Source organism: Anopheles coluzzii, chromosome 2, assembly GCF_943734685.1.
Source record: "Anopheles coluzzii chromosome 2, AcolN3, whole genome shotgun sequence".
NCBI classification, from domain to species: Eukaryota; Metazoa; Arthropoda; class Insecta; order Diptera; family Culicidae; genus Anopheles; species Anopheles coluzzii.
The window spans coordinates 43,561,036-43,587,961 of record NC_064670.1 but is presented as its reverse complement, the minus strand read 5'-3'; the positions used below and the strand labels follow the sequence as shown (position 1 = coordinate 43,587,961).

At 47.2% G+C, this 26,926-nt stretch overlaps 3 protein-coding genes across 6 annotated transcripts in view; 2 read left to right on the top strand and 1 right to left on the bottom strand.

Moving 5' to 3' along the window:
- The window catches only part of LOC120961564 (uncharacterized), a 70,067-nt gene extending 48,511 nt beyond the window's left edge, over nt 1-21,556 (top strand). For 3 of the 4 annotated variants that reach the window (XM_040385354.2, XM_049607975.1, XM_049607976.1), the window contains exons 5-19: nt 756-3,697; nt 4,069-6,470; nt 6,558-7,221; nt 12,936-13,013; nt 13,085-13,267; nt 13,345-13,535; nt 13,632-13,982; nt 14,050-14,141; nt 17,325-17,547; nt 17,623-17,970; nt 18,041-18,591; nt 18,679-18,818; nt 18,887-19,008; nt 19,080-19,294; nt 19,377-21,556. In XM_040385354.2, the coding sequence (XP_040241288.2) occupies nt 756-3,697; nt 4,069-6,470; nt 6,558-7,221; nt 12,936-13,013; nt 13,085-13,267; nt 13,345-13,535; nt 13,632-13,982; nt 14,050-14,141; nt 17,325-17,547; nt 17,623-17,970; nt 18,041-18,591; nt 18,679-18,818; nt 18,887-19,008; nt 19,080-19,294; nt 19,377-19,660 (8,786 nt within the window). In that variant the 3' untranslated portion in view covers nt 19,661-21,556. The remainder of the gene's footprint in view (nt 1-755; nt 3,698-4,068; nt 6,471-6,557; nt 7,222-12,935; nt 13,014-13,084; nt 13,268-13,344; nt 13,536-13,631; nt 13,983-14,049; nt 14,142-17,324; nt 17,548-17,622; nt 17,971-18,040; nt 18,592-18,678; nt 18,819-18,886; nt 19,009-19,079; nt 19,295-19,376) is intronic. The other variant, XM_049607977.1, reaches the window with a different exon arrangement.
- Nucleotides 14,163-16,507, bottom strand: LOC120961565 (uncharacterized). The gene is made up of 4 exons (XM_040385355.2): nt 16,141-16,507; nt 15,863-16,057; nt 14,765-15,224; nt 14,163-14,690 (listed from the first exon to the last, which is right to left on the bottom strand). Exons 1-4 carry the CDS (start codon nt 16,308-16,310, stop codon nt 14,238-14,240), a joined length of 1,278 nt encoding a protein of 425 aa, XP_040241289.2. The 5' UTR covers nt 16,311-16,507; the 3' UTR covers nt 14,163-14,237.
- A 2,289-nt stretch (nt 21,557-23,845) lies between the features above and the next one.
- On the top strand, nt 23,846-26,410 carry LOC120961567 (neuropeptide-like protein 31). The gene is made up of 4 exons (XM_040385356.2): nt 23,846-24,411; nt 24,947-25,022; nt 25,592-25,687; nt 25,762-26,410. Exons 1-4 carry the CDS (start codon nt 24,397-24,399, stop codon nt 25,905-25,907), a joined length of 333 nt encoding a protein of 110 aa, XP_040241290.1. The 5' UTR covers nt 23,846-24,396; the 3' UTR covers nt 25,908-26,410.
- The last annotated feature ends 516 nt before the right edge of the window (nt 26,411-26,926 follow it).

Here is a 26,926-nt window from a genome sequence, read left to right as displayed (position 1 = left end):
CTGAAAAGATCTGCTCAAAATGTCGTTTTTTTTAATACAGTCATACACACTCAGTAATTGAGTAAAAATGTGTACCGTGGTTTGTCGGCCCCCGTTTGAACCATTTTGCAACACTGAAGGCAATGGGGCGTGAAAGTGGCCGCTAGTTGGCCCATTTGCGTGTGACATTGTTTCACGGAATCGGGTGGCCGAAACAGCTGCACCATGTAAGTCGGTGTCGGAACGTGTCCGGTCAAAGATTCGCTGCATGCAGCTTCAGCGTGGCATTGAAGTGTAAATATAGCGCGTGCAGTGAAGCGCAAGCGAGCCAATAATGATGCACGACCTTTCCTTTCCAGCGGAAGTTCGGTGGGAGATCATTTACTCCTGGCTTCTGTGATCCGTGCACCGCTTACACCGGCTCCCGTCCTCCGTTTCGTCATGGTTAGCAGCCTCCCCGTAACATTCTTTCGAAGCGTTAGTTCAGTCGGTCAATCATGCTAAATCGCCACGTTTGCCGGCATGGAGTCGCTTAGAAAAGGATCCAACGTACGAAATGCATGGCACGCACACACACACACACACACACACACACACACACACACACACCCACACACACACACGCGCACAGTGAGATTTGTGTGGAAAACCACGTCAGCGGTGTAGAATTTTCTCAATTTTTCATTCCATCCCCATCTCACATTCACTCTCTTTTTCTATTTATCTTTCCCATTCGCTCACAATCTCTCTCTCTCCCGTTCTGGTTGTTATTCCAGCTAAGAATAGAAAATCATCTCCCTTCGCATCGGCATCGGCTGGGTTGGCCGGAGTGGAGGGCAACCATCAACAGCAGCATCAGCAGCAGCAGCAGCAGAGGTATCCACCGTTGGCGCCTGGTCGAACCAACGGGAACAGCTTCAGTCAGTCAACGCAATCGCACGACCGCGGAAGTGACGATTACGCCTTCGGGACAGAGTCGGTGCACGAACCAAGCTACGGGAGTGGACTCGCCAGTAGCAACAACACCAACGGCCGCAGCACGAGCAACAACGGCAACGGCATTCACCACAAGGCGGAACGGGAAAGCAACGGCGATCATCAACAACTGTTCGAGGATACGGTGCGTCAGCTTCAGCAGCAAGATACCTCACCGCGATGCTCAGCGGTGGTGTGCTGCTACAGCAACAGCTTTGGCTCGGGAAGCAGTAACAAGAAACAGCACGGTGGGCAGCGCGAAAGGCGGGAAAGGCAGAACCAGCAACCGCAAAGGCAGGAAAACTCGCACGAATCGCCTGTATCGAGTGAAGTGTATCATAATGCAGGCAGTGGTCGTCAGCAGTCGCCACACCAGCAGCAGCAGCAGCAGCAGCAGCGATTTGCTGCCACCGTCCTAGATCGTCACGATGGACCAGATCATCGGAGGGCCAGCAATGGACGGCACGAAGCTGGTCGCGGTACGAATGTAAGCAGCGAGCTCGACGATGCAGATGATGCCGATGTTGATGATGATCTTTCGGCGCTGGTTATTGTTGGTGGCAACGGCAGACTCGACATCGGTCCGTACGGCGGTGTAATATCAAGTGGCAGTGACTATCGAAACGGGGGTGATGATTTAAATTTAAATTCGAAAAACGCACCACGGCAGCAGCAGCGTCCGGTGCCGCAGCCAAGCTGGCAGGTGCAGGGGCAGGGCGATAGAACCGATGTGAACATAAATAATTTCGAGAAAAGGAAAATATCCGCCGAACTGCACGGCGGTGGAACGAGCTCCACCAGAACTGTGGTTGGCTCACGTTACGGGGACAGTGGTGTTGGTGATAGTGGTGGTGCCAGAAGTAGCATAAAGCAAACTCCCTCCTTCGCGCAGGTTGGGAGCGTCGCTGGTGATCTTTGTGCTGACGAGCTTTCCTCCACCTCGTCGGTGTCGCCGCGGGCTGCCTCGCCGCAGCACGCGCCTGTCGGTGGTGGTGTGACGCATGTTCCTGCGTCCTGCGAGCTTCCGGCTGCGTCCTCGCCGCTGCAGGCCCATCCGCCACCGATTTCGACGCCGTTCGGGCAGCGGCGTCGCGTACTGCAGCCACCGTCCTCGTTGCCGGTGGTGAAATCGTACAGCTTCCATCGCGTCCCGTCGGACGCGATCGGGTACGCTTCGCCGACGAAGGGCGCGTCCAGATCGCCTGCCGCCGCCGCCGGCGTTGGTGGCTGCGGTCAGCTGTTCTTCGACGGTCCGCTGCTGAGCGGTCCCGGCAGAAATAGATCGTTTCGCAACGCAAATCACTCGCGACGCTTGCAGTACGGCCAGCTGGACGAGACGGGCCGGGCGGAGAGGCAGAACGGGTGCGTGCGGGACGAAATAGGTGGAGAAGCGCTATACTTTCGACCGAACGTGACGCGCAAATCATCGCTCCCGGTGCTGGGCGGCAGTGGCAGCTACAGCCCCGGCGGCAGCGCCCGCAATCTCAAGTGCAGTGATGCGATCAACGAGATCCGCCTGCAATCGCTGAACAAGTACTGCAACAAGCTGCTGAGCGCGGCCACGGGTACGGCGGCCGTCATCGCCTCGCCATCGTACCGGGGCGGAGGTGCGACAAGCACCGGCAGCACCGACGCCAACCGGACGCCGACCGTTGGCGGCACCCACGGCCGCACGCAACGGCGTCCGATCGATGAACTGGAGGATCTTAGTTTCATTGACTCGTCCGATCTGTCGTCGGTTGGGGACGACATCCACATCAACAACGGCACCGATTGCGAGCGCGAGTGTAGGACGCAACAGCGCAAACAGCATCCGTCGATCATCGCCGGCGCACCGGCCCACCCAACCACGCCGCCAGCCGTCGGGGCGGCGGGTGATGGCACACGGCCAACCGTAGCGGACGGTCGCAAACCGTTCGCGCGCGGTGGTAGTGTTGGTGTTGGTGGTGCCACTGTCGGGTTCGCGCATTGTAACAATTACAGCGGCTCGTCCTCGGACGAGCTGAGCAGTGTGTGTAGTAGTGGCGTGGAGCCGCTAGCGCTCGCCTGTGACAGTGCCGAATCGCACCGACGCAATAGTGACCAGCAGTGGCAATCGCAGCAGCCGCTGGCAGTCAAGTATCGTACGCAGTGCAACCGCCACGACAGTAACGCCAGCGACGACTACCAAGCGGCACCGCACGGTGAAAAGCTGCGAGTGGCTGGTGTTGGTGGCGCTTTGCATACGAGCTCGGCCAGCAGCTCCGCGCTAGCGTGCCCCGGTTCGGAAAACGGTGGCGACGTTTGCGTTGGCAGTGAGAGTGGACGGCTGAGCGCAACAGGCGGCAGTAGTGGACGCAGTGATAGTAATAACAATTACCATAGGGGTAGTAGTAACGGTGATAGCGAACAGCAGCAGCAGCAACAGTATCAACAACAGCATCAAGAGCAGCAGCAGCAGCAGCAGCAGAAATATACTACAGTGTTGTCTAATAATAGCGCTGTGAAAAGTGTCTGTGTCGGTGGTGGTGTTGGTGGCGAACCCGGACGACCAGGTGGTATCGGCGAGCAGACGCCGTATGACCGCGCGGTGACGGATGATTGCTACCCGCCCTCGTCGTCTTATGCTACGGTCAGGACGCTGGGGTACGGTTCTGCCTGCTCATCGCCGGACAGTTCGCCTGCACACCACGCTGGGTTAAACTGCTTTGGAAGAAGCAATACCCAATTCCATGTTGCGACTGGCGGTACAAACGACAGATCGGTAAGTTGTGTTTTCTGATGTGATTGAAGCATACGTGATTGTCTGAAAGCGGTTGGTGTACAGTTTACCAGTGTTTTGGTGAAAGTGTAGCAAAGTTTGTGAATGGAGACGCCTCTTATTAGAGAAGTGATGGTGCCAGATGACAAAAAAGTTTGTAAAAGTGATCTTTACCGATGATTTTGTGCGTTGACAGTGCAATATTCGTTGTATTATGTAAGAACCTCTAATCCGCGGAACAATCTGTAGCGTTGTGTCGTGTGTAATTTATTGATGTTGTTGAGAGTGTCTTAGCACCGTGTGGATAACACTGAGGAATGGTGAAATCGTTTCTAATTCTGGTATGTTTTGTTCTCGTTTGCTACTTTCCCTAGATAATGGAAAAACGCAACAATACGTTGGATCGTTTGCAAAGGTTAGTTAAAAAGACCACTTCGAGCTCAGCGGACAAGCAGCCAAGCAGCGGTGGAGCAGCAGGCACCAGTGGCAATGCTGCGACGGGCGCAACCAAAACGGAACGGCTCCGCGAGCTGACGGAATTGCTGAAGGGCAATCGGGCACCGCCAGTGCCACCTCCGCGGCGCTCGAAGCATGCTCACAGCGTGGAGCGCACCCTGGATCGGCGGAACACGGCCCTGTCAACGTCTAGTCTTATCGATACTGGCTTCCTTCACGGCTCAGAATCGGCACCGGAATCACAGCTGCTCAAGGCGAAAGAATCACGCTCCGTCGACATACCGTATCGCTTCGGAGACGGCAGTGGGCAGCGCATGTCGACCCCTAGCTCACCGCTGACTGAGCACAAGCAGATCAACCTGCGGGCGAACGTGAGCACTTCAAACCTGGAAAGCCTGCGCGAGCTTCCTCCGGTGGTATCGGTTGCGGCAGACGAGTGCAAATCGGAAGCGGGCCCAAAAGATGACGACGAACTGTTTGCTAAGCTGTCGCGGCCCGAGTCTCGTACGATAGTTGGATCTTACACGCAGAAAACGATCCCGTTTCGGAGTGCCTCCTTCTCCCAGGTGGACTATTCCTCGGGCAAGTACATCCGGTCGGCGCTGGGAGCGCTGAAGAACAGCATTCTGAAAAGCAAGGACCAGCAGCAGACCAGCGTCGATAGCAACACCATACCGCGCCAGTCGTGCAAGGTGGTTGAGGCGGCTAGAAGCTGCAGCCCTACGGAGCTTCGTGGAGGACAGGTGGACCGGGAGTCACAAGCATCGGTACAGCCAGAAGATACCGATGTGGCAAAGTTGACGATTAAAAAGACGGAGCTCAACATCAATCTAGCTCCGCTGGACGATTACGGTCGGTACTATGAGGACAGGATCGACGGGGGTAAGGATCTTGCGTCGAATCGTAACTCGGACATTGAAACGATCGTAGAAGACCCGGTAGCCGAGCACAATGAGAATGTGGAAAATGAGGGCAGCGGTGTACAGCAGCAGGCCAACTTGAGTGTGATGCAGGCATCAGAAATGGTCCTGGAGCCGCTGGTGGAGGAAGGCATTCCCATCACGCCTACGTCCCTGTCCAAGGATGACGAGTGCTTGCAGCAGGCCACAACCTGCCTAATCCCGGTGCCAGTGTACGATTGTGTGGTGAGCGAGTGGAGCACAGCACGGCCGTCGGAGCAGTGGATAGATGCCTCCACGACGGAGTACGGCAAGTTTTCCGACTGTCTGGGAAGCATTAAGGAAGTGAACGAGAACGCAGTGAACGAACCAGTTTTAACTGCCGAGCCGGAACCGTTGGCGGAGGAAAACTTTCACGCGGAAAAGATTACCGTGGAGAGTCCGCCCCAAATCATTGAGCCGCAGGAAAGCGTCGAGCTGTCCGAGGACGGCGCCGGGTCTGACCTTGCCGACACAAACGAAGGAAGCAATGGGTCGGACGAGGGAATGATGATCTGCACTCCGCCGGTGTCTATCATTTGTACCGAGCCGGAAAGCAACGAGTTTACCACGATCGTGGACGGCAGTGGCTCGACGCACAAGGTGTCCGTTGTGCTGGGCGATGGTAATGAGGTGGAGGTAGTGGAGGTACGCAAAAGGCACAGCAATAATGAAGATATGGGCGATCCGCAGAACTCGCGCCTATCGAACGATGTGGATGAAAAGCGACGCCTGGAGTCGAGAAAGTCGCGCCGGAAAGGTATCTACATCCAGTGGCCGGCAATCGATGCTAACAACGAGCTGGAGTCGGACAACAACGATAGTGCCGGTGGGACGGCGGGTGAGGACGTCAACGTGAGCTGGAACCCGCAACATTTGGGGCAGGTGAACGAGAAAGACTCCAGCCTGGATCTGAGCGGCGAAAGCTTTACCGATCTCAGCGGGAAGGATGCTGTTGGGTATGCGAATGATCGGGAGAGTGCCGTCCATTCCCCCGAGCGCTATCTGCTAGATCCGACCACACCCGATTCGGATCCGGGCAAACCGATCTGGCCCAAGGGTAGCAACCGCCGGCAGAGCTTAACGTACCAGAGCTCGGACGAGAAGGATGATACATTGCCCGTGCCGGCACTGCCGGTGCGTACGCTGAAAACGCTTCTTTTGCGCTCGGACTCGGTGTCGGACAATGAGAGCGATCGTGCTTCGTCGCGTGATCGTACCAGCGCGTCACCGGCACCGGGAGGCACCGAGGCAGATCTGCGCCGCTACTCCAAACGACCACTGCGTGGTCCGTACGGACAGATGCTGGAAGCGGAAATGAAGAAACCGACCAGCAAGGTGCAGTACAACGAAATCCTAGAAGAGCTAACACGCAACGAAAGGTAAGTCGAGGACTCAGTTCTGACAGATGCCAGCAGATGTGAAAGTTCCTAACGATATTTACTCTTTTTTTCAATGTCTACCAACAGCCAAGGTGTCAATCCAAGTGTGGCCAGGAATCGGGGCGCCGGAAGCCAGTCAATGGACGAAACGAACGATCGGCATTCCGGGAAGGCCGGCTCCAAGCCACGTAAAGCAAGCGCCAATCTGCCGGTGCCAACGCATGTACGGACCGCGTCGAGCCCTTCGAAGCTGTCCGACTCGTCCAGCTCGTATTCCGCCAGTCCGTCGAAGCGCTACCTTTGCAATATAGAGCAGCGCAGCACGGACTCGGACAAGTCGGACAAGTCCCTGACCGGTGCGGGTAAGCTGGAGAGCAAAAAGTTCTCCTTCGATAGCCATCTCACGGACAAGTCGCTGAAGCGCGGCGGCTCGGACGTGCACGAAAAGCCGACCAAGCAGCGCAGTGTCTCGAGTGCAAGTGATAAGCAGCAGAAGCGCAGCCTGGATGAGGTCCGGTTGTCGCAGAACAGTCGTACACCGTCGGAGCGCAGCTTTACGCTGCTGAACACGCCCGAAACGCCGAAAGGTTTGGCCGCCTCGCCGGAACTGTTGGCAGAGTTGCTGAAGGGCTCGAGCGAAAAGCTCATCACGGAGCAGTTGACGGGCGGCGGTGGTGGCAGTGGCGGTGGTCGTGGAAGTAGTGGAGGAAATGCCAGCAATGCCTTACCGTCGGCGGTGCTGAATTGTTTGGTAAGTTTTTTTTGGTTTATATTATGGGACAATGTGGAAAACAGAAATAATTCAGCACATGAACCATAGGTTTTTGAATCATTGGGAAAAGGATACATTCTGAACTCACTGGTTGAACTTCGATTCCCTGCCAACTATTGAATATGTGCTTTTTAGTTGGCACGTTTCCGTACAAAAAAATTCTGAAATTTTTCTCGGCATGTCATGAGAATTTTGTGAAATTTTCAAAAACCGGGTTTTCCATACAAACGCTTGCTTTTTAATTGAACTGTCAGCCAACTATCGGGCGTTCAATTAAAAAGCATGCCAACTAAAAAGCGTTCAATTTTTGAATTCTGACTGTATATGTAGAAGGACTAAGTAGAAAAAGGTTGCTAAAGTTTATGTAAATTCATGGCGTTGTTTCTTTCAAAATCTATGCTAAGATAGCATTTTTGAAATGCATTTTTTGCAAAACAGGTTCTTATTTTTCATCTTAGATTCTATCTAAATCACTAATGTTGATTTATGTGGACTATAGTGAATAATTCAAACATACAGTAACATTTTGAAGGATCGTTGAACCATGTTTTGTTCATGAATAATTGCGTAACGGCACAAAATAGCAGTTGTGGTCAGTTTTACCCAAGAGGAAGGACATTGGCACGAGCGATCGTAACGTTCTATTCAGTACAGTCGCACACACAGATACACAAACTCCATCCTACCCAAAGCATCAGTCTTAGTCATCAGCATCATCATCATTATTGCCACCATTTACCAACGCCTATCATTCACACATCGTTCGTTGCGCGATGGAGATGGAGACGCTTGGTCGTTTGTAAGAAGTGGTTGCGTGATTGTCGCTACTACCTCTGGCGTAGATGGCGCGCGTACGCAAAACAAAAGTAAGTTTTTGTGCAACGCAGAGTGTTGGTATTTCATGCGCAAGTACGCTAATGCTATGCCGTTTAACAGTTCCAACCTGGTTCGCTTCGGCTACACTACTACCACTACGTTTGCGAACCACCTGACACGCAATGGCGGGAGAATAAGGGAAACTGCACACACCAAACATACCACCATTGGCGAATGTGTGCACGTCTCAGGGTGTTTGCGTATGCGTGTGTCGGTGTTGTGGCATGTACGCGGGTCATGCGCAACGGCAATGTTTTCATGTTCGATGAAGAAAGGTTGCTGTTTGAGTTCCAATCAACAAGTACTGGCTTCGGCACGGCACAACTATTTTTTGTCTCTGTGTTCGCAGCTGTCTGGACATTTTGGTAGCTGTCTGGTGAGGGTTCACAATGAGTGGTAGGTTTTTTTTTTCGCTCGAGGGAAAAACTAGACTGAGCCGCCATGTGTACGATGTGCGACGATGTAGGGAAATGATGACTGTGTGCTTCTTTTTTTTTAATTCATTTTCACACCATAAGAAGTGGGAGGGATGGAAAAGTTAGTACGCAGAAAAGTACCTCGGCGTTTTTTTCTCTTTCTAATGTGAAAAAAGCAAACAAGCTACATTTCATTGATGGTTTCGAGCGCTACTACTTGCAGATATTTTTAACGAAACGTCTGTCATCGTTAACGAGATGTATGTGGCTTCTCTAGGATTGGTGTGTTTATTTGACCATAAAAATATTTCAAAAATAATTTTTGAATGCCCAACGCTTTCTGTACATAATTATAGTTTTTAGAATATCATAACATTTTCGGTACACTATTCATAGTTTTAAAATTTAGTTGGTCATTTTCCTTTTCTTAGCGTGTGATTTATGTACAGAAAGGGAATGGCTTGAATGTCAAGTGTTTTTAGCTGTGTGCCGTTTTTTCCCTCAGAGTTATTTTCCATTTTTCCGAGCTCCAAAATGAACCATTAGCCAATAGATTAGCCAAACGCACACATACCAATGGTTCGATTTGTATTGGTACCGTGCACAGGCAGAAGCTGCACGAGCATCAGAAGCATCAACTGTCAGTTCGACAAACAGCGCCAGAGACCGAGCCGGTTGTGATGTGTTTTTCGATGAAAAATTCACCAACCCATTGGTAGCCGATTTTCCCCCAGCACAGAGATATAGAGCACAGACCACCGTGTTTGCGAGAGAAGAGCAAATGAATGGAAAACTCGAGTTGGTACAGCGCTCTTTTGAACAATAAGCGCGAACCCTTCTGGTGCCCCCCGGGAAGTGGACGTAGAGGCGGCGGCGTGGCAGTTGATGGATGGAGTTGAACATTGAACAAGCGAAGCCACAACGTTTGGCGCGTGTTGAAGGTTGGAGCGTGCTGCTGGTTGGCAGGAATGCTACACTACTATGCCCACTGTGCAGTTTCGTTCGCTGGTACTACTACAGCGGGAAGAAAACTGTGGGATTGGCAAATTGTAGAAAAACCGATCGCCTCGGGATGGGAAGTGAGCACGTGTGTGTGTGCGCGCGTGTGCGTGAGGGTGTGCTAGGAAAAAAAGGTGGAAAATAAAAAGAGAAAATGAGAGGGAAATAAATAGAGCGAGCAAGAAAGAGAGAGAGAGAGGGAGAGACAGAGAATGAGATTACAGGCATGATAGGAGGAGAAGAGAAAGCAATATGAAAGATAAAGTGGGAGTTGAGCGAACCATGCGTCGGGATGTTGTGGGAAGCTGGTAAGAGGGAAAAGATGAAACACACACATACGCATATACATACACACGTTCAGACTCACGCACAGCATACCAGCCAGTCTCTGACTCTCGAGTGTCTCGGCGTACCATACAACGCAGTTTTCACGAGTTGCTTCGAGGGAACGTGTGTTTACTTTCGCGGTTGTAACCAGGCGGAAGTAGTGTGGTGCAAAAATGGCGTGAAACAATTCCCTGTCGAAGGAAAAAACGTCCAGCAACTCCCTGGAAAAGAGGGGGTGCCTAGTTTTCCGATCCATTGATGGCATCATTGATGGAAAAGCTTAAGGGACGCTCTGGGACGAACATCCTTAAATCCTTCCTGTTACTGTCGCGTCCACGTATCTCATCGAACCTGACAGCAGTTAGTCGGCAGTCGGTGGATGCTGGAAGCCAAGGCCATCGTCATTGCGCTCCATCATGGAGCGGCCCGCTCACAAAGGGAACTGTTGGAGACCAGTCGTTTTATTCTTCTATTTGCTGTTCTAACCGAACCGTTACCATAGCGATTGTACGATGATGTAGTAGAGGGAAGGGTTGGTCATCTTCCTGTGCTAGAATAGCCTGACGCTACGTATCGTATGGAGCTGTTTGTGCTGCTCTACGCTGTAACACTCTACAAACTGGATCGTACCCGACGCTCTACCCAGTGCACAGCAGTGTAAAAAGTCTAGGCACTGTGACTGGTCATAGGCAAAACAGCTTTTCCTGAATAGGAGCTATCACAGTGTGCCGTTCTTCAAAGTGCTTCAAAGCACCAGTGTGATTCTAGCGTGCAAATGGCTTAAAAGGAAACTGGATCCTATGACTCTCCCTCGCCCCTAACGAGATGCAATGTTGGCAAGATTAAGCGTGTGTTGTGAAATTTAGCTGTGCGTCACGTTAGCATTAGGTAGCAGCGTTCGATGAAGCTGGCCCGAGATAGAATACACCTGTACGATCCGATACAAACAAAATGACATGTACAAGGGGGTAAAGCTAGTCGATATTGGTGGGTGCGTTAGTTTGTGCGTATGTGCGTGTGTATCAGTGCTTCCAGCAGCTAGCGAACCGTGATACGAACACATGTCCATCTAGCATACCACAATGTTGTTGAATTTTGTTGATTCAACATAACAGTTTTGTTCCAAGGTTTGGTGCAACATCTATTACGCGGACTGCTGAAACCATTCGTTTAAAATGCAAAACCGATTTGTTAGTGTGTAGACAGTTGTGTCTGACGTCTCAATGAACTCTTAAATACCAACCATTTCACGTGAAATAATTGTTGAGTGCATCGTTTGTTCTGTATCCGTTTCTTTATCCGTATCGATATTGCACGTTAGATGCTTTGCTCGTATAGTACCATTGTCGGTAACACATCTATGCACAATGATGCCACTCAACTTCTGTTCCGATTCGGAGGATGATCCCGAGCGGACGCCAAAGTCGACTTCGGAAAACACCATGTGGCACAACGTTATCAGCTGCTATAATGTAAGTGAACCCAAGGACAGCGGATGCTGATGTATTGTAATCGTTGTCTCAGAAGCGCAAATGGACGGTTGTGACTGTTGAACTTGTTGTGATCGCTATTCCAGTAAACACATTTCCTCACATCTGTCCCACAACCTGCGCCAACTTCTGGGAACGGGTGCATTCTCGGAGCATATACATATTTCAAAACTTGAACGTTGACAGGCGAAGGTCGTGGTAAAATTCAGTAGGATGGAAGGGGTGGTTGACATAGTTTGCGCTATTTATACAATAATAACGCCCGTTGTGACGTTTTGTCGCCACAAGCAACCGTAACCATGCGGGGTCATGATGCACCGCCCAAGGCACTCCCCCACAGACAGGCTTATGCATCGCTACGCTGGGTTCGAAGTTAATATGGGACATGCCAAGTCGCAACTATACGGTATCAACAAGTGGCTGCCGTACTGGATACGCGTTATTGCCATTCGTATGATGGGAATGTTTATTGTATCTCTAATCCTTCAATTTAAAGCGTGATATTATCTTGAAGAAATATTCAAGCTGTTTAATAAATAAGTCTTTTAACCATTTGTTTTATGAATAAATTTACGTATTGCTTGTTGGCCTGTACAACTGTAAGTAAGACAAAACGGATTAAACAATGGAAAATACTGTAATGGAAAGCACAATTGATTTAAATTTGTGTCTGAGAAAAGTCTTTATGACACAAGTCTAAGTGTGTAATTGAAACGCTAATTAAGTGTTTTGAATGTTCTTGCTGGATTTTTTGGTTTCGTGTATGCAACGAAAGAACCAACTTGTAATTGAATTTTACTCATATTGATTTTCTAAAGCTATTTATAATAGCCTGCAGCTACGTGGTGCAATCGTTGAGCTTGGTTTTTTTTACTATCATTAATAAACAAAACAAAACCTCACCCGTCATGCTACACGGGCAAGAGCTTGACCCGTGGTCATGCTTTTTTGTTGTTGTTTGTCAACCGTTCATGTGCAATAGAACGGTCGCTCCATATAGCCAGTGGCCCGTTTGATCGTGGTGCTGTTTTAGTGGCCCTGGATTGTGCTGCTCTCTCGTGTGACATCCAAATCATGCACCCATTCTTTAATGCATCCATCGATCGATCCATATACATCAATTCACTCAACCACTTCCGTTTTGCTTGCTTGATTGGATGCTGCCCTCGTTACGTTCCCCGGTACAAAGCGGGTCCCGGTGTTACACATCAATCCGTCCGACCGATTCGATCCCTTCACCTCCAATCTCGCCCCATTGTCATTGGCCGAGCGTGTGCAAGCCGTAGCGAAAAGTTGTGAAGGAAATTCAATTACTGCTACATGAAAAGCTTTTAACAGGAATGAGATTTTAATTCAGTTACCGATTTTACCGTTCCTCATATCGGTGGGTCGACAGACTGTTGTAGTTCAGTCTCGGATCCGAATCGGTCCTCGAGCGAAGTTTAACCAAATCGTTCGGCTTGTCAAGTTGTAAATGAAGGCAGGAAGCCTGACCTAATACATATATGTGATGTGTGCTTATTATTTTCTCTTACACACTCTCTCTCACACACACTCTATGTCTCCTCTATGTCTCTTCTCTTAGGATACACGAACTCATGTGGTGGTGGAGCTGTTCAACACCGAAAAGTCGTACGTAGAATCGCTACAAACGATCGTACTGGTAAGTAGCGGCTGCAATCGATTCACTGAGTATCATATAACCTATTTCAACTAATTTGTTGCGCTTTGCAGAAATACCTTAATCAACTAAAGTCTCCGGAAAATGCTGGCCTAGTAGATGTGCAGACGGTGGACGAGATATTCTTCATGGTTCCAGCGATTCTGAACATCCACGAACGATTTTTGGAGGAGTTGCGACGCCGATTGGACTCCTGGGACAAGATGCAAATGATTGGCGACGCGTTCGTAGACGTGGTAAGTGTGATCGGTTTCACGCGAAAAGGCAGCACTATTAACTACTTTTTGGGTTTTTGATTCACATCGTACACCAGTTTTCCCGACCGGTAATACTCGACACGTACACCTCGTTTGTAAACAACTGGAATAGAGCGAAGGATGCAATCCGTAGCGCGCGACAAAAGTGTCCCGCATTTGCAAGGTTTCTGGAAGCCATGGCCCGGGAACACAAGGGCAAACTCTCGCTGGACAACCTGCTGATCAAACCCGTGCAAAAGTTTCCAAAGTATGTTACGTTTCGGGGAAGGTCGACTTCTGTAAGAATTCCTGCGGCTAACAATCGTTACTTTTCGCTCCGTTTATTTTGTTGTTTTTTGCACAGCTACGAACTTATCTTCACAAGACTGATTAAGCACACGGATGTGACACACCCGGACCAGAAGCCGCTGCAGGAAGCGTTAAAGCTTGTACACGACATACTTATGTTTTTGAACTGCAAGGAGAAGGAAGCGCTGGAGAATGGGCAACGTGAAACGGCACTGCGCGAGTTGGAGGGTGTGATTGAGGGTATGAACGACCTGGTGACGCCCGAGCGAGCCTTCCTGCTGTTCGACCTGGTGTCGATGCCTTCGGGGCAGGTGACGCGCAAAGAGCGTGGCTTTTTTCTCTTCAACGACCTTCTGGTGATAACGAGCATCAAGCGAAGGAGTGGAACGATACGAAAAACCAATATGTAAGTGGTAGAAGCGGATTATTGTGGGGGATAAAATATAAACACCGACCTAACACTATTCTTCCAGGACCTGTCCGGGTAGCGTTGCGTCGACGTTGGATACGAACAAGTATAAATATCTCACGAAGATTTCGCTGGACGATTTGGAAATTGTGAAGTGTAAGTAAAACTCCAACGCCATTCACATCCAAAAAGCTTTGCGTTTATTTCCGCCGTTGTATTGAATGACAAGCTATAAGCCATTTCTCGCGAGTCTTAACGTTGGAAGCGCGACATAAGGCCCTTAATTTTGCTCTCGTTGGCTCCCCAATCGAGCAAACCAACCATTTCGTACGCCTTAAGCTGCGCTACAATGCTCGGAGCATGGGCACGCAGAACCTGCTTTACGTTGGTAGATTGGTTGGGACTATGCAGGGTCGGTTGCATCGGAGGCGTATTGTGTGCATCCTTGGTACGCATAAACGGCGACACGGTCAGGGCGTAGATCACCTGCAGGGAGCCGTGTTTGAGCAGCTCCACCTGCAGCTCGAGCAAGGAGGGAATGGACTTCATATAACCCATCTTTTGCAACAGCAGTACGAGCGTTTCGTGGTAGATGTACACCAGCTCGTCCCGATGCTTCTCGAGCACTTCGTGTGCGGGTGAGGCAGCCAGGAAATATACTAGATCGATGATTGGCGACCCGACGACACAGTTTTGGAAATCCACCTGTATTGCCGACAAAAAAAATCATTTAGAAGTCGCGTAGAGACTAGCTGGAAGTAAAAGGTAACGACTCTTACGAAAATAGCATCCACCAGCTCGTTGCCCTGGTACTTGAACAGAATGTTGTTGGTCCAGAAGTCACCGTGGTTTAGCACCTTAAATCCTTTGAAATCACTCTCGTACGCTTCGATTGCTTTCTGCAGCGCTTTTGCCGGAAGCTTCAGAAGCTTGTCCGCCATCGACTGGCTAATGTCCAGCTCGGCAGCCATTTCACCAACCATACGGATCGTATCGGGGAAGTAGCTCAGTTTATCCTTGTGCTCGGCGTGGAACGTACCCTTGGTAAACTTGGGAAACGCTTGTCCATTTTCCGACAGCATCATAGCGCTGGCAGCATGGAAGAAGGCCAGCTTTTCGACCGCCATCTTGCTCTGCTCGTATGAAAGGCCGAGCGTTTGGTTCTCCACGCTGTAACCGCGCGCAGTAAGATCCTCGAGCACGACCAGATCGGACGGTGTCTCCGATGAGTAGATAAGTCTGTGACAAGGAAAAAGGGATTTTAAAATTTTAATGGATACTTTTATAGAAACGGATAGTCGTTTCTTAATAAAATAAATTATTTCATTAATCTATCACTCTTGATAGGGCTGAAGCATGACACATCGATGCTCCAAGCTATACATTCGCGATCAATCCTTCTCGGCAGCTGCTATCTGATGTGATGATTAGTCATCATATTGCCAATTGGGCTCCCAAAATGCGCCTATTCATTTTCCCGATATGCGATAACGTAACGGTTGCTTTATCACCAAGTGAGAGGTAGTTGTGAATTGTCGGCTATCTGTTGCTAGATAGCGATATGCTTTGTACCAGGCACACAAAACCAAAATAAAAGATTGTCCGCGTATAGAGTTCTTTTTGTTGTTGCTTTCAATGGCACGCCGATACGGTTTATGACCTGTTCGCCTGTTGGGTTGTACTGGAGCGAACAATTTCAAACGCAAGCACTGAATGCACGCGACCATATCGTTTGTCTAATCATTAAGTCTACGATATTATATAATGGCTTCTGCAGAACGCATCAGCTGACCATTCCACGTAGAGCGTTCGAATCGATCTAAATCAATCGAGGAAGGTAAGCAGTAGATTTTCCAGTTCTATGTGTCTATACTTACTGTGGCGCTAGCTCGATAACACTACCGAGCTTGGCAATCATCGTTACCATGCTGGGCAGTACCGACTTGTACATGAGAATTTCCTTCTCGAACACATCGGCCTTTTTGAACTGCTCGACTAGCAGCCCTTCGGTGGGTTTAATTTTCGCCACAAACGTAATGACCGCTTCGGTGGGGTTTTCCTTGGACGTGTACCTGGGAAGGAGGTGTAGAAGAATGGGGCATGTCAGTGCTGGAAGAAAACGCTGCTTCATGTCTTGCACACAAATTGTACACACTTAATGAGGATCCGGTTCATGGACGATCTTGCGTAGGGATCGTTAATGTCCGCCGACGCTGGCTCGACATCGTATGCCTTGATTTTCACCTCCGTCTCACCGTACTGCGTTTGGATGAGGTTGGTCAGGAAGAGCGAGTTGACAAACTTAGTTTCGGCGGTTTTCGGCATGTCGGAATCGCGTTGCGGAACACGGCACAGAGCGGAGTGCAGGATGAGGGAAACCGATGCTGAGCTAAGCACTAGATTCGTACGATCCAGGTGATGGTGGCCGGAGCGTTGCAGACGAACTGCCGCTGGATCGTGGGGCTGCTGCAGCCGTAGGTCCAACGGGGCTAAAGAATACTATAAAAAACTAGACCTAGATAAAGCGGTTTGCCACCCTCCGGTATGGTGGCGTACCGAACGTGGTCATATCAATGGAATTGATAAGGCTTATTTTGCGGCACTCACGGCGCCGTTTACATGACGTGCGTTGTGTGCATACTGTTTGCGTTTGCGGTATATCGTCGCATCTTGATATGCGGTGTTCCATTGGTAACGATAGAAAGTGCAGCATGGAATGTACTAACACAGGTCCGATTTCTTGAATTGATGATTTATGACTTCGAACGTGGTACGGCTCCACGTCTATTGGTTGTTTCAGCAGTTTATTATTCTCAGCGTAAACAATAGATCCAACATACGCGTATTGCGGAACGAAGTTTTTGTGTTATTGTTCTTCTGACACTAAAATCTTAGCTGAAATCATTTTTTGCTATATTTCTACCACCATCTATCCATTTCAGTTTCTCAAAGATATTTTGTATATGAGTTGAACCACATCTGGTGTTGTGGATACCGTTGAATTCTTTAAATGTTGGTCTCAAATTAGAATTTCAGATGATTGTTATTAAACATGATCCTAATATACAACATGGGGTGGTAGAGGTTGTGGTGTCGGCTCTATATCGTCTTTGGAACTTATCTAAGTTAGTTTATATTTCGTTTCATTGGCATCTGACTATATGCCTCTATATGATTGACTGAACATCACTGAGTGACTACTAAATCCTTGATAAATCCTTGATTTTGTCAGGCATCGAAAATCGAATAGAACTTCAAATAAATTTGAAAAGAAGGCCAAGGTTTTGGAAATTAGAGAAAACAACTATTGAATTTTGTTATCATCCTAAATCATTTTAGCTAAAGATGAGAATGTCAGACGCATCATGAAGGAGATCGAACATCTCACCGAGGATAGTAGCAAGCTGATCCAGATTTCCGACCTAACCGCCAGCTTACGATGTCCCCACGGGTCGTTGGAGGAGGCAATCCGGGAGCTGCAGCGTGAAATTCAGCGCCAGCTCGCAGAACGCCAAACCAACGATGCGCAGCTGAATGTGCTGGAGTTGACGTGGAACACTTCGTAAGTAAAGCGCAACTAGTCTACAGCCTTCGTAGCCTATTTATCGACGTTCACTGATCTAATTTGATCTTGCAGCAGTGGTATCCAAAACATGACGGTAGTGTTTTCGAAGCCCGAAAAACGCACCCAGTGGGAGGAGATCTTTGCGGAGGCTAAGCAGAAACTGGCAAACAGTGTGGAGCGATGCCAAATACCGGAGTTTTTCGTATCCGTGCCGATCCGCAAGACACGGGCCGGTCTGCAATTCACCTGTGCCTCACCGACGCTCGGCGTGCAGAAGGACGTGTGGGTGTGCAACAGCGATGGATACGTAGGTCAGGTGTGTGTACTCAGCCTAGTGCCAGAGCCGTCCGTAACTAGCTGTAACGGTGTGTGCAATGCACGCATACTGTGCGTCTCGTCGGTGCCGGCAAGTGAAGAACGGTAAGCGAATGAGGATTGCTGGATAAAGCCTAGCACGTAAGGCTGATCTCTTTCCTGTTATTTATTTCAGTGTACCAAACTCATCCTTGCTGAACGTCAATATAGCAATCGTGGATGCATCGGTTAACAGCGGCGTATCGAACAGACCGAATAACGCCACCGTTGTCAGCTCCCCTTCCAAAGTGGCCGAACGTAAGGGTTCGTTCAAATCGACCGACAGTAGTAGCAGCAGTACACCACGGACGTTAACGAACAACGACTCCAACGTTCAGCTCGATTCCGGCAGCTCTAGTGAAGAATCGGACGCCGAAAGTCAGCCGGAACGTGTTGCGTCGAATCAGTCGTGCGCTACCAGCGCTTCCCTAACGCCAAACCACCGACAGCAGGATTCGACGGCTAGCACGAACGCAGCCGAGGAGACGGAAAATCAGCAATCGACCATGTGGCTGGGCACCGAGGACGGTTGCATACACGTGTACAACTGCACCGACAACATTCGGATCAAGAAGAACAAGATAAAGATACCGCACGTGAGTGCAGTGTACTCGATCCTGTACCTAGATAATCGTGTCTTTGTATCCCTCGCGAATGGTGATATTTGCGTGTATTCCAGGGATCGAAGTGAGTAGCGTCGTAGAAATTGGAAAAGTGATGGGAGTAACTGATATCTTACGGGTTGAAATGTTTCTTTCCCCCTTTTGTTTGCAGCTGGTTGGAATGTCTCATCTCCACTGACGGTGACAGTCGGCACAGTGAGCAATCCCGTCGTGAAGCTGCTTAACGTACACGGAAAGCTGTGGTGCGCAATACAGGGAACTATAAAAGTATTAAACACGAAAACTTTACAAGTAAGTGAGGTGTTTTTTAAGATAAGATAAGTGTGCTTGTACTAAACGGTGCTTTTGTTACTTCTCAGATCGACAGCCAAATTCAAATATCGAACGACTCCAAGCCAATCACAAATATGACAGTATTAAACGACTACGTGTGGATTTCTGTGCAGAACTCTGCCCACATCAAATGTTGCCATCACGAAAGGTACAGCGGTTGTTGACCGTTGCAAAGTTCTGTCCATGTTCTCACTCCCCGCTTTAACCTTTCTTTTGCAGCTTTGAGATAATTTTTGAGGTAAACTTAGCGCCCTCCGTGAACAAGATGCTCTCGAACTGTGATGACATCATCCGGCAGCATAAAGCAGCCTGTCTGCGGGTGACCTCGCTGCTGGCTTGCAAGGACCTAATCTGGGTAGGCACCAGTGCCGGTGTACTGCTCACGATAGGAGCTCACAACGTTGCCAAAGGATCATCGATGCCGGCAGTGACAGGTGCGCGATTTTTTTGTACCAACCATGGCAAGGTTTTCTGGCAGTGACTAAACGGATCTCTGGTGTAATTTTTCTCCCACAGGTCTTCCTCACGGCCACACGGGGCATGTGCGGTTTTTGACGTTTGTCGAATCACCGGACGGGGACAGTGCGGAGCTGTTGGCATCGGAAGGAAGCGTCCCGTCTGGCGGTGGACCATCGACTCAGCCGGGCGGAAAGTCGAACAAAGCGTCCCAACAGCAAGACCTGCTGGTTATATCCGGCGGCGACGGGTACGAGGATTTCCGAAGCGCAGGGAACAACACGCTGAGTGAGGTGGCGGGTCGCGAAGACAGCACCAATCACCTGTTGCTCTGGAAGGTGTGAAATCCTGCGCTGAAAAGTGACTCGTTCCACTAGTTTGTTGTTTTTTTTTGTAACCTTTGTTTGAATACCAGAGCACTACGAAGGCTCCAAAAAAGGTATCTCCGGGTGGTATCAGTGACGATGCAATTTTTTGTTTTGTTGTGCTGCAAGCTGGTCTTGCAGATTTGTTTTGCCATTTTGTGTTGCTTAGGTCCCGTTCCAACCGCCACACGGTGCGGTACGTGGAGCCTTTTTTAACGATTTTGAAACCAAGTGCATGTAGCAAGCACAGTTGCTAATGCCACAAGACAATAAGAACACGATGATGTCAACTAACTGTGCATAAACACCCAAGGGGCAAAGGTAAAGGTGTGTGCATCGGGTCGCTTTCGTCCCGCACCAGGTTACCGGTTCCTGTTCGTTAGCCACACGCGCTGACTGCACTATTCCAGTGTACTTGTGCGAATATTATCGTACGCCCAAGTACACCGTCGTGCTTAGCCCGTTTTGTTTTTGAGTGTATTAGCCAAGATAGAATCCTTCTCGTATTATTGTAGCCTATTGCAAACAGATAAAAGTTACCGGCATCAACGCTAGATATTCCGCTGCTATAATCTAATAAGCCTTTTCCGTTGTTTCGTTTCGTGTATCGAGCGTCATCTGTGCACAATTTTAACTATCGATCATACCCTCCCTCCTAATACATAATACAGTGTGTAAGACTATCAATATATATATATACTAGCACCTAACACTGTACCGTGACTATTTATAAACCATGTTTATAATTGTAAAAACACATACGCGGCCCGATGAGTAATCGTACGTGCTTTTGGGAACGTAGCAAGAAACATGGACGATGAGCGTCATAGGCGCCAATCCAATCCAAAATTGAATCAGTTAACAGCCAATTCGGAAGTGTGTAGGAAGAAGCCTTGCACTTCAGCTCGGGTGTGGTGTAAATATGAGAGTCCGCTAGTCCGAAACCCCAAGCAGCATCAGGAGCCTGTACCCGGCCAGACGGGACTGGCCAATGTGTGTATACATTCGTAACCGAAGTAAAATGTAATGGTAAATATAGGTAGAACATTCGTACTGTGCGTTACGTTATTTTTTTTTTGTTACACACAGCTCTTTAGAAAAAAAAACCAGCAAATCAAGTCATGACGGACCACGTCTGGATAAGGGGGTGCGAGTAGCAGTGCATCGCGGTGAAGGCAAGCAGCATGGCTGCGTTTGCACACGTAAAGAATTGCCCTACCCACTACCCACTGCTGGGGTTTTGCTTACGCATACAAAGTATTCCAGAATGATGATTCATTTGTAACGCCATAATAACACGAAAACTGCACCGATTGCAATTTCGAGCATGAATAGATAATTTAAAAAGTGAACAAATGCGATGTGTAAACATATTGATAGAGGCACATTATATTAAAACTCCCTTTAACAATACACTCACAAGATTATTGTGACGAAGAAAAAAATGTAATTCTGACTGTTAGTGTTTGCAAACTGCTTTGCTCCGTCAGTAGTAGTGTTGTCCTAGCACTAGTGTGGAGATTTGGTTCATTTTTATCATTTTTATTTTTTGGAGTAATTTAAACACTCACCTGTAAACACAACAAACATGCTACGTTACCGAACAATTAGCCAACAAGATATGAAATCCTACGTTTACTTGTGCGATATATAGCTTTTGTTTCTTGTATCGTGTTTTTTTTTAATGTACAGTGTCACCCATAACCAAGTGGCGAAAGCAACAGAAACTTGAAGGAATATTATAAAGAAACCCCCCTCCGTGAAATAGCCAGCACCATAGTACGATTTATACTACAATTATACCCGATACGTGACCAGCAAAAGTGAAGAAAGAAAAAGAAAAAAGGGCGGCGAAATACATTTTGTCGAAATTGATCTTCGTTTTGTGTATAGAGCTTTGAAATGTGAATATTTGAAAAATGATGACAATCCGTTGATGACCCATTTTCCAAAATATGATCAACTTTGAGCTTACCTTTTACCGCATACATGTACGTTTTGCATGTTCGATTTGAGTCGTACAAAGCGTTTGCGATATACCTTCAATAAGAACGCGACGGTCGCGCTTACCGTGACATCATTTGGGCCGTGTGAGAGAGGTCAAAGCGTCACTAGAACCATCAGCCATCGGGGGTGTCATAAATATACACCCCCTGCCCGCAGACACGTACCCGCGCCGTTTGAATGCTTCACTCTTGTGCGCGAAGATTTAAGCGTGTGAAAATGCAACGTTAGCGTAATTGTTTTCTCTGCATTGTGGATGCAGCCGGTGGCCAGCACTATTTGTCGCTCGATGCAATATTAGAGTTTTTGTGAAGTTTTGAGGAACATTTTCACTATCACAGCTGTATAAATTACCCACTCAACAAAATTTCTTACGGCTTTTCAGTTTATGGTAATAGTGTGTCACCGCTACACTAACATAAGTTTTGCGTTCAACTCCTTTTGCAGTATGGTTTAGTAAAGCTCCCCCAAACAACCACATCTAATAATGTATCTGGGCGCTTTTGTCCATACCATACCAGTGGGTGTGAGGTATTTGAATTTTAATGTCATTAACCCACCACGACCTTGGCCGTATGAAGAACGCGCATTCCACACTGGACGTCTCGTGTTTTGAACATTACCATGTGCGAAAGCGCTGGATACCACGAAACAGATGCCATGCTTACCTTACCTTGCCGGTTTGGTGTTGATAAACGTGGGTGTTTTAATAATTGTCTATCGTCATAGGTGGCGATGGTGTGAGATGAATTGGGTCAAAGGTAAGCAGCTGTATGAGGAAGGCAAACTAATAGTTATTTAAAAGTATTAGCAATATGTACAACGATATTAAAACTGTATCATCATGCACGGAAGATCGTAAACTGCGTGTGGTTTGAAGGATCGAATTTATCGACATTTATACCTGGCGCTGCTATGCAGTTAACCCGAGTGACATGATGACTGTAGCTAATCCAAACAATCCTGATCTTCTTTCTTGTACGTTTTACTTCTTTACTTTCTGTACGTTCCCATTTCTTTACTTTCTGTAGGAGGATAAGCATAACTTGTCTGATGCCTCGAATATGAAATAAGAACAATATCTCGATCAAATCGCTTTCCAGAAAAAAAATTGGAATATTGACAAAAGCACACATGTTTGTTGGTTGAATTACATGATACATGCTATACTCAGTGCTCATCACTCGATAATCAGTCATCTATATGCAGTGAAGATCATGTTGCGGGTAAAAATATTAAAAATATATAAATAAGACCATACACAGTTAAGTTAGGTGTAGACTGGCACGTAGTTTAGTTTTTATAAAGAGTTTAACAACTGAAAGAATATAATAATAAAACCTATAATACACACAACCAACAACATACATCGTTGAACATGTTCGTGTTTTATTCTAACCACTTGTGTGAAAGCATACAATTCCTTAGCAAAAGTAGCAACTATGATTTATGGCTTAACAAATGTGGAGGACAGTGTACAAATGTGTGGGACAGTGTAGCTAGACAAGCCAGAAGTTAACAATACATTCTATTGAATAAAGCTCCTGCTAATGAAGAAGCATCTCCCGGAGGATGTAATTTACGTAGCCTCTGCACGTACCTAAGTGTTTGGTTACATTTCCATAAAGTCCTTGAATTAGAGTTCATCTCTTATCTCCAAAATAGCCATCTTTATTACCGAAGACATGCAGAACCATCGTGTATAATTAGTGTCATAGTCATTTCAGTAAATATTCCCCGAAACTTACCGAAGGTGTTAAGAGGCCGTGTTAAACTTTGCACCTGTTTTTTGACAATTACAAAAAGACTCGTTGCAGGGCATTGGGACAGACCACCGGAGCAGATCGGCTTGTTTATGCCCAAAGAGTAGTGCTGGTGTTGAAGGTTACGAACTGACCCTGGACACAAATTTGTGTTCCAATCGTGGTCGGTCGCCTGTTTTTTTGTGATCATTGTGTTCCGCCTTACTGAAAGTTTGACCCACCAATAGTTGGACCGTAACATCACCGTGGACCAACTGTGTCTGACTACTAAACACCTGGTGGAGCATGGGCCGTAAACAATGCTCAACGCATGATTCATAGCTGCAGGAAGCATCGGCTACCTGTTGCGTATACGCAACGCAGTTGGTGTTTGAGTGTCCGCACGTGTTGAATGCTTTGAATTGGCACCATTCAAATGCACTCCGCAATGAGAAAAGGAAAGAAGGTGGTGTAGTCTATGAAGGCAAATGATACCGAACCTTACACGCATAAGTTACTGATGTCTGAAGGGGATGACCACGGTTTAGGAGGACGGAAGTGTGTGTGTGTCTGTGTGTGTTTAAGCGCTTGTTGCGTCTTGGGAGAACAGTGACATGCTCCCAAATGTAACCTAGTCCCTATCCATGTGTGAATTTTTGCTTTTCGCGCCACGCCACACCACTACGATGGCCAGATCATGCGCCAACCGCGCTTTACATCTCTCCCAGCTTCTAGTGTTAAACGCGTTCTCTGCACGAGACACAATGATGGGAGATTTGCGATGGGTGGTGTGTATAAAAAGCGAAAGCATCCCAGCAACGGGTGCGTAGTCGAGATCGAGCTACTACTGCGATCGCAAGTAGAATCGTCGAACCGTTGTGCGTGTCGGCACTAGTGCCCATACTTGTACTAAACTCCCTGAACTGAAACAGTGTTAAGTGTGCAAAAGGACAAAGAGAAACGTACAAAATGCTACGAGCTTCTGTAAGTGTTGCTAGGTGTAGTGAATGTGTAGTATTGTTTGTGCGTGATGTAACGAAAAAGCATTGTTCTATGTAATGCAATTGGTTAAAATATCTTTTTGCAAATTTTTATTTTTTGTTATCAGTAAACTTTTCTCAGAATGATAAAAAAATAACTAAACCAGAGATACAGAAATTAACACCGTGGATTTTCGTCAGTCCAACAAGATAAATTTTGTTTAAATTACAAGTAGTGTAGTATGTGGTGTCAGTAAGTCAATAAGTACACCGAAAAAACTCTTTGCACAAGATTAAGAAACTCAAATTGTATTTTAACAAAAATAAAAAAAAACACTGAAACACATCATCAGTTTCTGCATTTCAACCTGGACGGTTTAAAATTTTAAATTTGGTTTTAACTATAGAAAACGACCGTTACGGGTATAACAAACAACAATGGGCCATACATGGCGCTTTAAGTCAACCATTATTGAAATTATTAAACTGACCATTTGGTACTGTTTGCTATTCATTTCGATTGATTGCTTTGCTTACAGGTTGTGTTACTCGTTTTGGTTGCGATTGTGTCCGGCGCGGCCGCCACCTTCGGATACGGACTGCTGGGTGGAACAGGTAATATTGATTGATTCACCGTGGTGAATTCGTATCTCCGTCGATTGTGTGTATTTTGATGAATTCGGTAGGAAAGCGATTTCCCACGGTGGCATATTTATTTACGGGATGGTTGTTGTTTGATCTGTCTTGTGTGTTCTATTGTGAACCTTTCATGAAACCTAGTGTGTCATTTAACGCATACGAATTTGCAGAACTTGTTTTAAGGGATTTTTGTTCCCATAGGAAAATACTCAGAATCATATCAAATAATTAATTAACTGGCTAACATCACCCCTTACTTGCAAAATTACACTAAATTAGTGATATTTTGGCTGGAAATCACGACATTCGACTTACGCGGAAATTCGAGATACGCGATATTTTGCGGCCGTTTTCTGTCCCTATTAACCGTGTATCTTGGGGACCGCCTGTATGTGTGTTCGTTCTCTGCTATAATTCCACCCGATCCAACGAAACACTGAAATGGATCGACTTAGTAAAATAGAAACAAATCAATCCACCAATCGAATGAATCGAGTTAACTAATGTTAATATTAAATTCTGTATTGTTTACTTAACACTCCCAGGGTATAATGGCGGTTATGGAGGTTATGGCGGTTACAATGGGTATGGAGGATACGGAGGATATGGAGGTGGATATCAGCCGTACGGCTATGGTTACGGTAAGCAGAATGCATTAGACATAAGGTACGCTCAACCTCAAATATAATAACTTTTGTGGTAAAAAACAACACAGGATATCCTGGTAAATATGGCAGCTATGGAGGATACAACGGTGGATACGGTGGATACGGTGGTTACGGCGGGTACGGCGGATACGGTGGATATGGAGGATACGGTGGATATGGTGGCTATGGAGGAATTCGACCCTATTTCCGATAAAGATTTGATCACTGTATCGTTACATCTTTAAGCGTTCTAGTGTGTTAGGTTCCCTGGTTGCCTACAACATGTGATAAATCGAATCCCTTTTTTTCGTAGTTTATTGTACGTCTTTCACTGAGTTAAAATAAAGTACCGTTTCAAACGAAACGCCACAATAACTTGCTTTGTCCACTTGCCGATTCAAAAGACGGGAACCACTTTCCTTAATAGTAATGTTACCTATAACGGGTTTCGGCCAAGTTTGCTCTTAATGCGGGGGCGATCCGTTTAATGGGTGAATTTGTTGGTCAAGGTCGCTCGATCATGAATGGCGCAAGGCCAGACAGACGGACGGGATTTGCGGTATCTGAGAGTAACCGTGGATCTGAGATTTTAGCAGATTTGCTACAAATATTTGGCACGATGAAATCTGGACGAGAACTGGTTTAGAGCTATTTCAATAATAAAAACACACAAAACGAAAAAGTAAACGCACATTTCTTGTTGTTCTGCGGTTCGGTTCTGTGGTTGCTGCTGGCTTTACGGTTAATGTTTCCTATTGCCTATTCCTTACTTCAATAAGTGATTTGAAGATTGCTGTTACTGCAGTGTCCAGCTAGTAGATAAGTATTGTTAGCAATTACTATGAGGATTAAACATCACAGATATATAGAATTGATGACATTAAACAGAATTGGAAACACTGAATAGTCTTTTTATCGTCTACATAAAATGGATACAATTTCTTCTATATCCAGGCTTTCCAGCGGACATGGTGCTAATCTATAATATCACTCACAATATAGATAGCTCAACTTATTCAGTCCTATCAATTGAACAAATTTACAAGATCATCGTTTTGTTGTTCATAGTCGTGTAAGGATTACTTCAATGGGAGGGACTTATAATAGCTGAAAATAATTAAATACACATTAGTGAAATATTTTTAATGCCAGATTAAACTGAATAGTGTTCACTGATTATTTGTTGTTTGTCGATTCAAACAACAATCATAATTTCTTTCAAAACGTTTCTTA

What these genes read in the sequence shown, in the direction of transcription:
- LOC120961567 (XM_040385356.2), top strand. An exon ending in CGGACTGCTGGGTGGAACAG is followed by an intron (nt 25,023 to 25,591) that starts GTAATATTGATT and finishes TAACACTCCCAG; the next exon opens with GGTATAATGGCGGTTATGGA. An exon ending in GCCGTACGGCTATGGTTACG is followed by an intron (nt 25,688 to 25,761) that starts GTAAGCAGAATG and finishes AAAACAACACAG; the next exon opens with GATATCCTGGTAAATATGGC.
- LOC120961565 (XM_040385355.2), bottom strand. Translation starts at nt 16,310, where the DNA reads ATGCCGAAAACCGCCGAAACTAAGTTTGTCAACTCGCTCTTCCTGACC. An exon ending in ATGAACCGGATCCTCATTAA is followed by an intron (nt 16,058 to 16,140) that starts GTGTGTACAATT and finishes CCTCCTTCCCAG; the next exon opens with GTACACGTCCAAGGAAAACC. An exon ending in AGCTGGTGGATGCTATTTTC is followed by an intron (nt 14,691 to 14,764) that starts GTAAGAGTCGTT and finishes TCGGCAATACAG; the next exon opens with GTGGATTTCCAAAACTGTGT.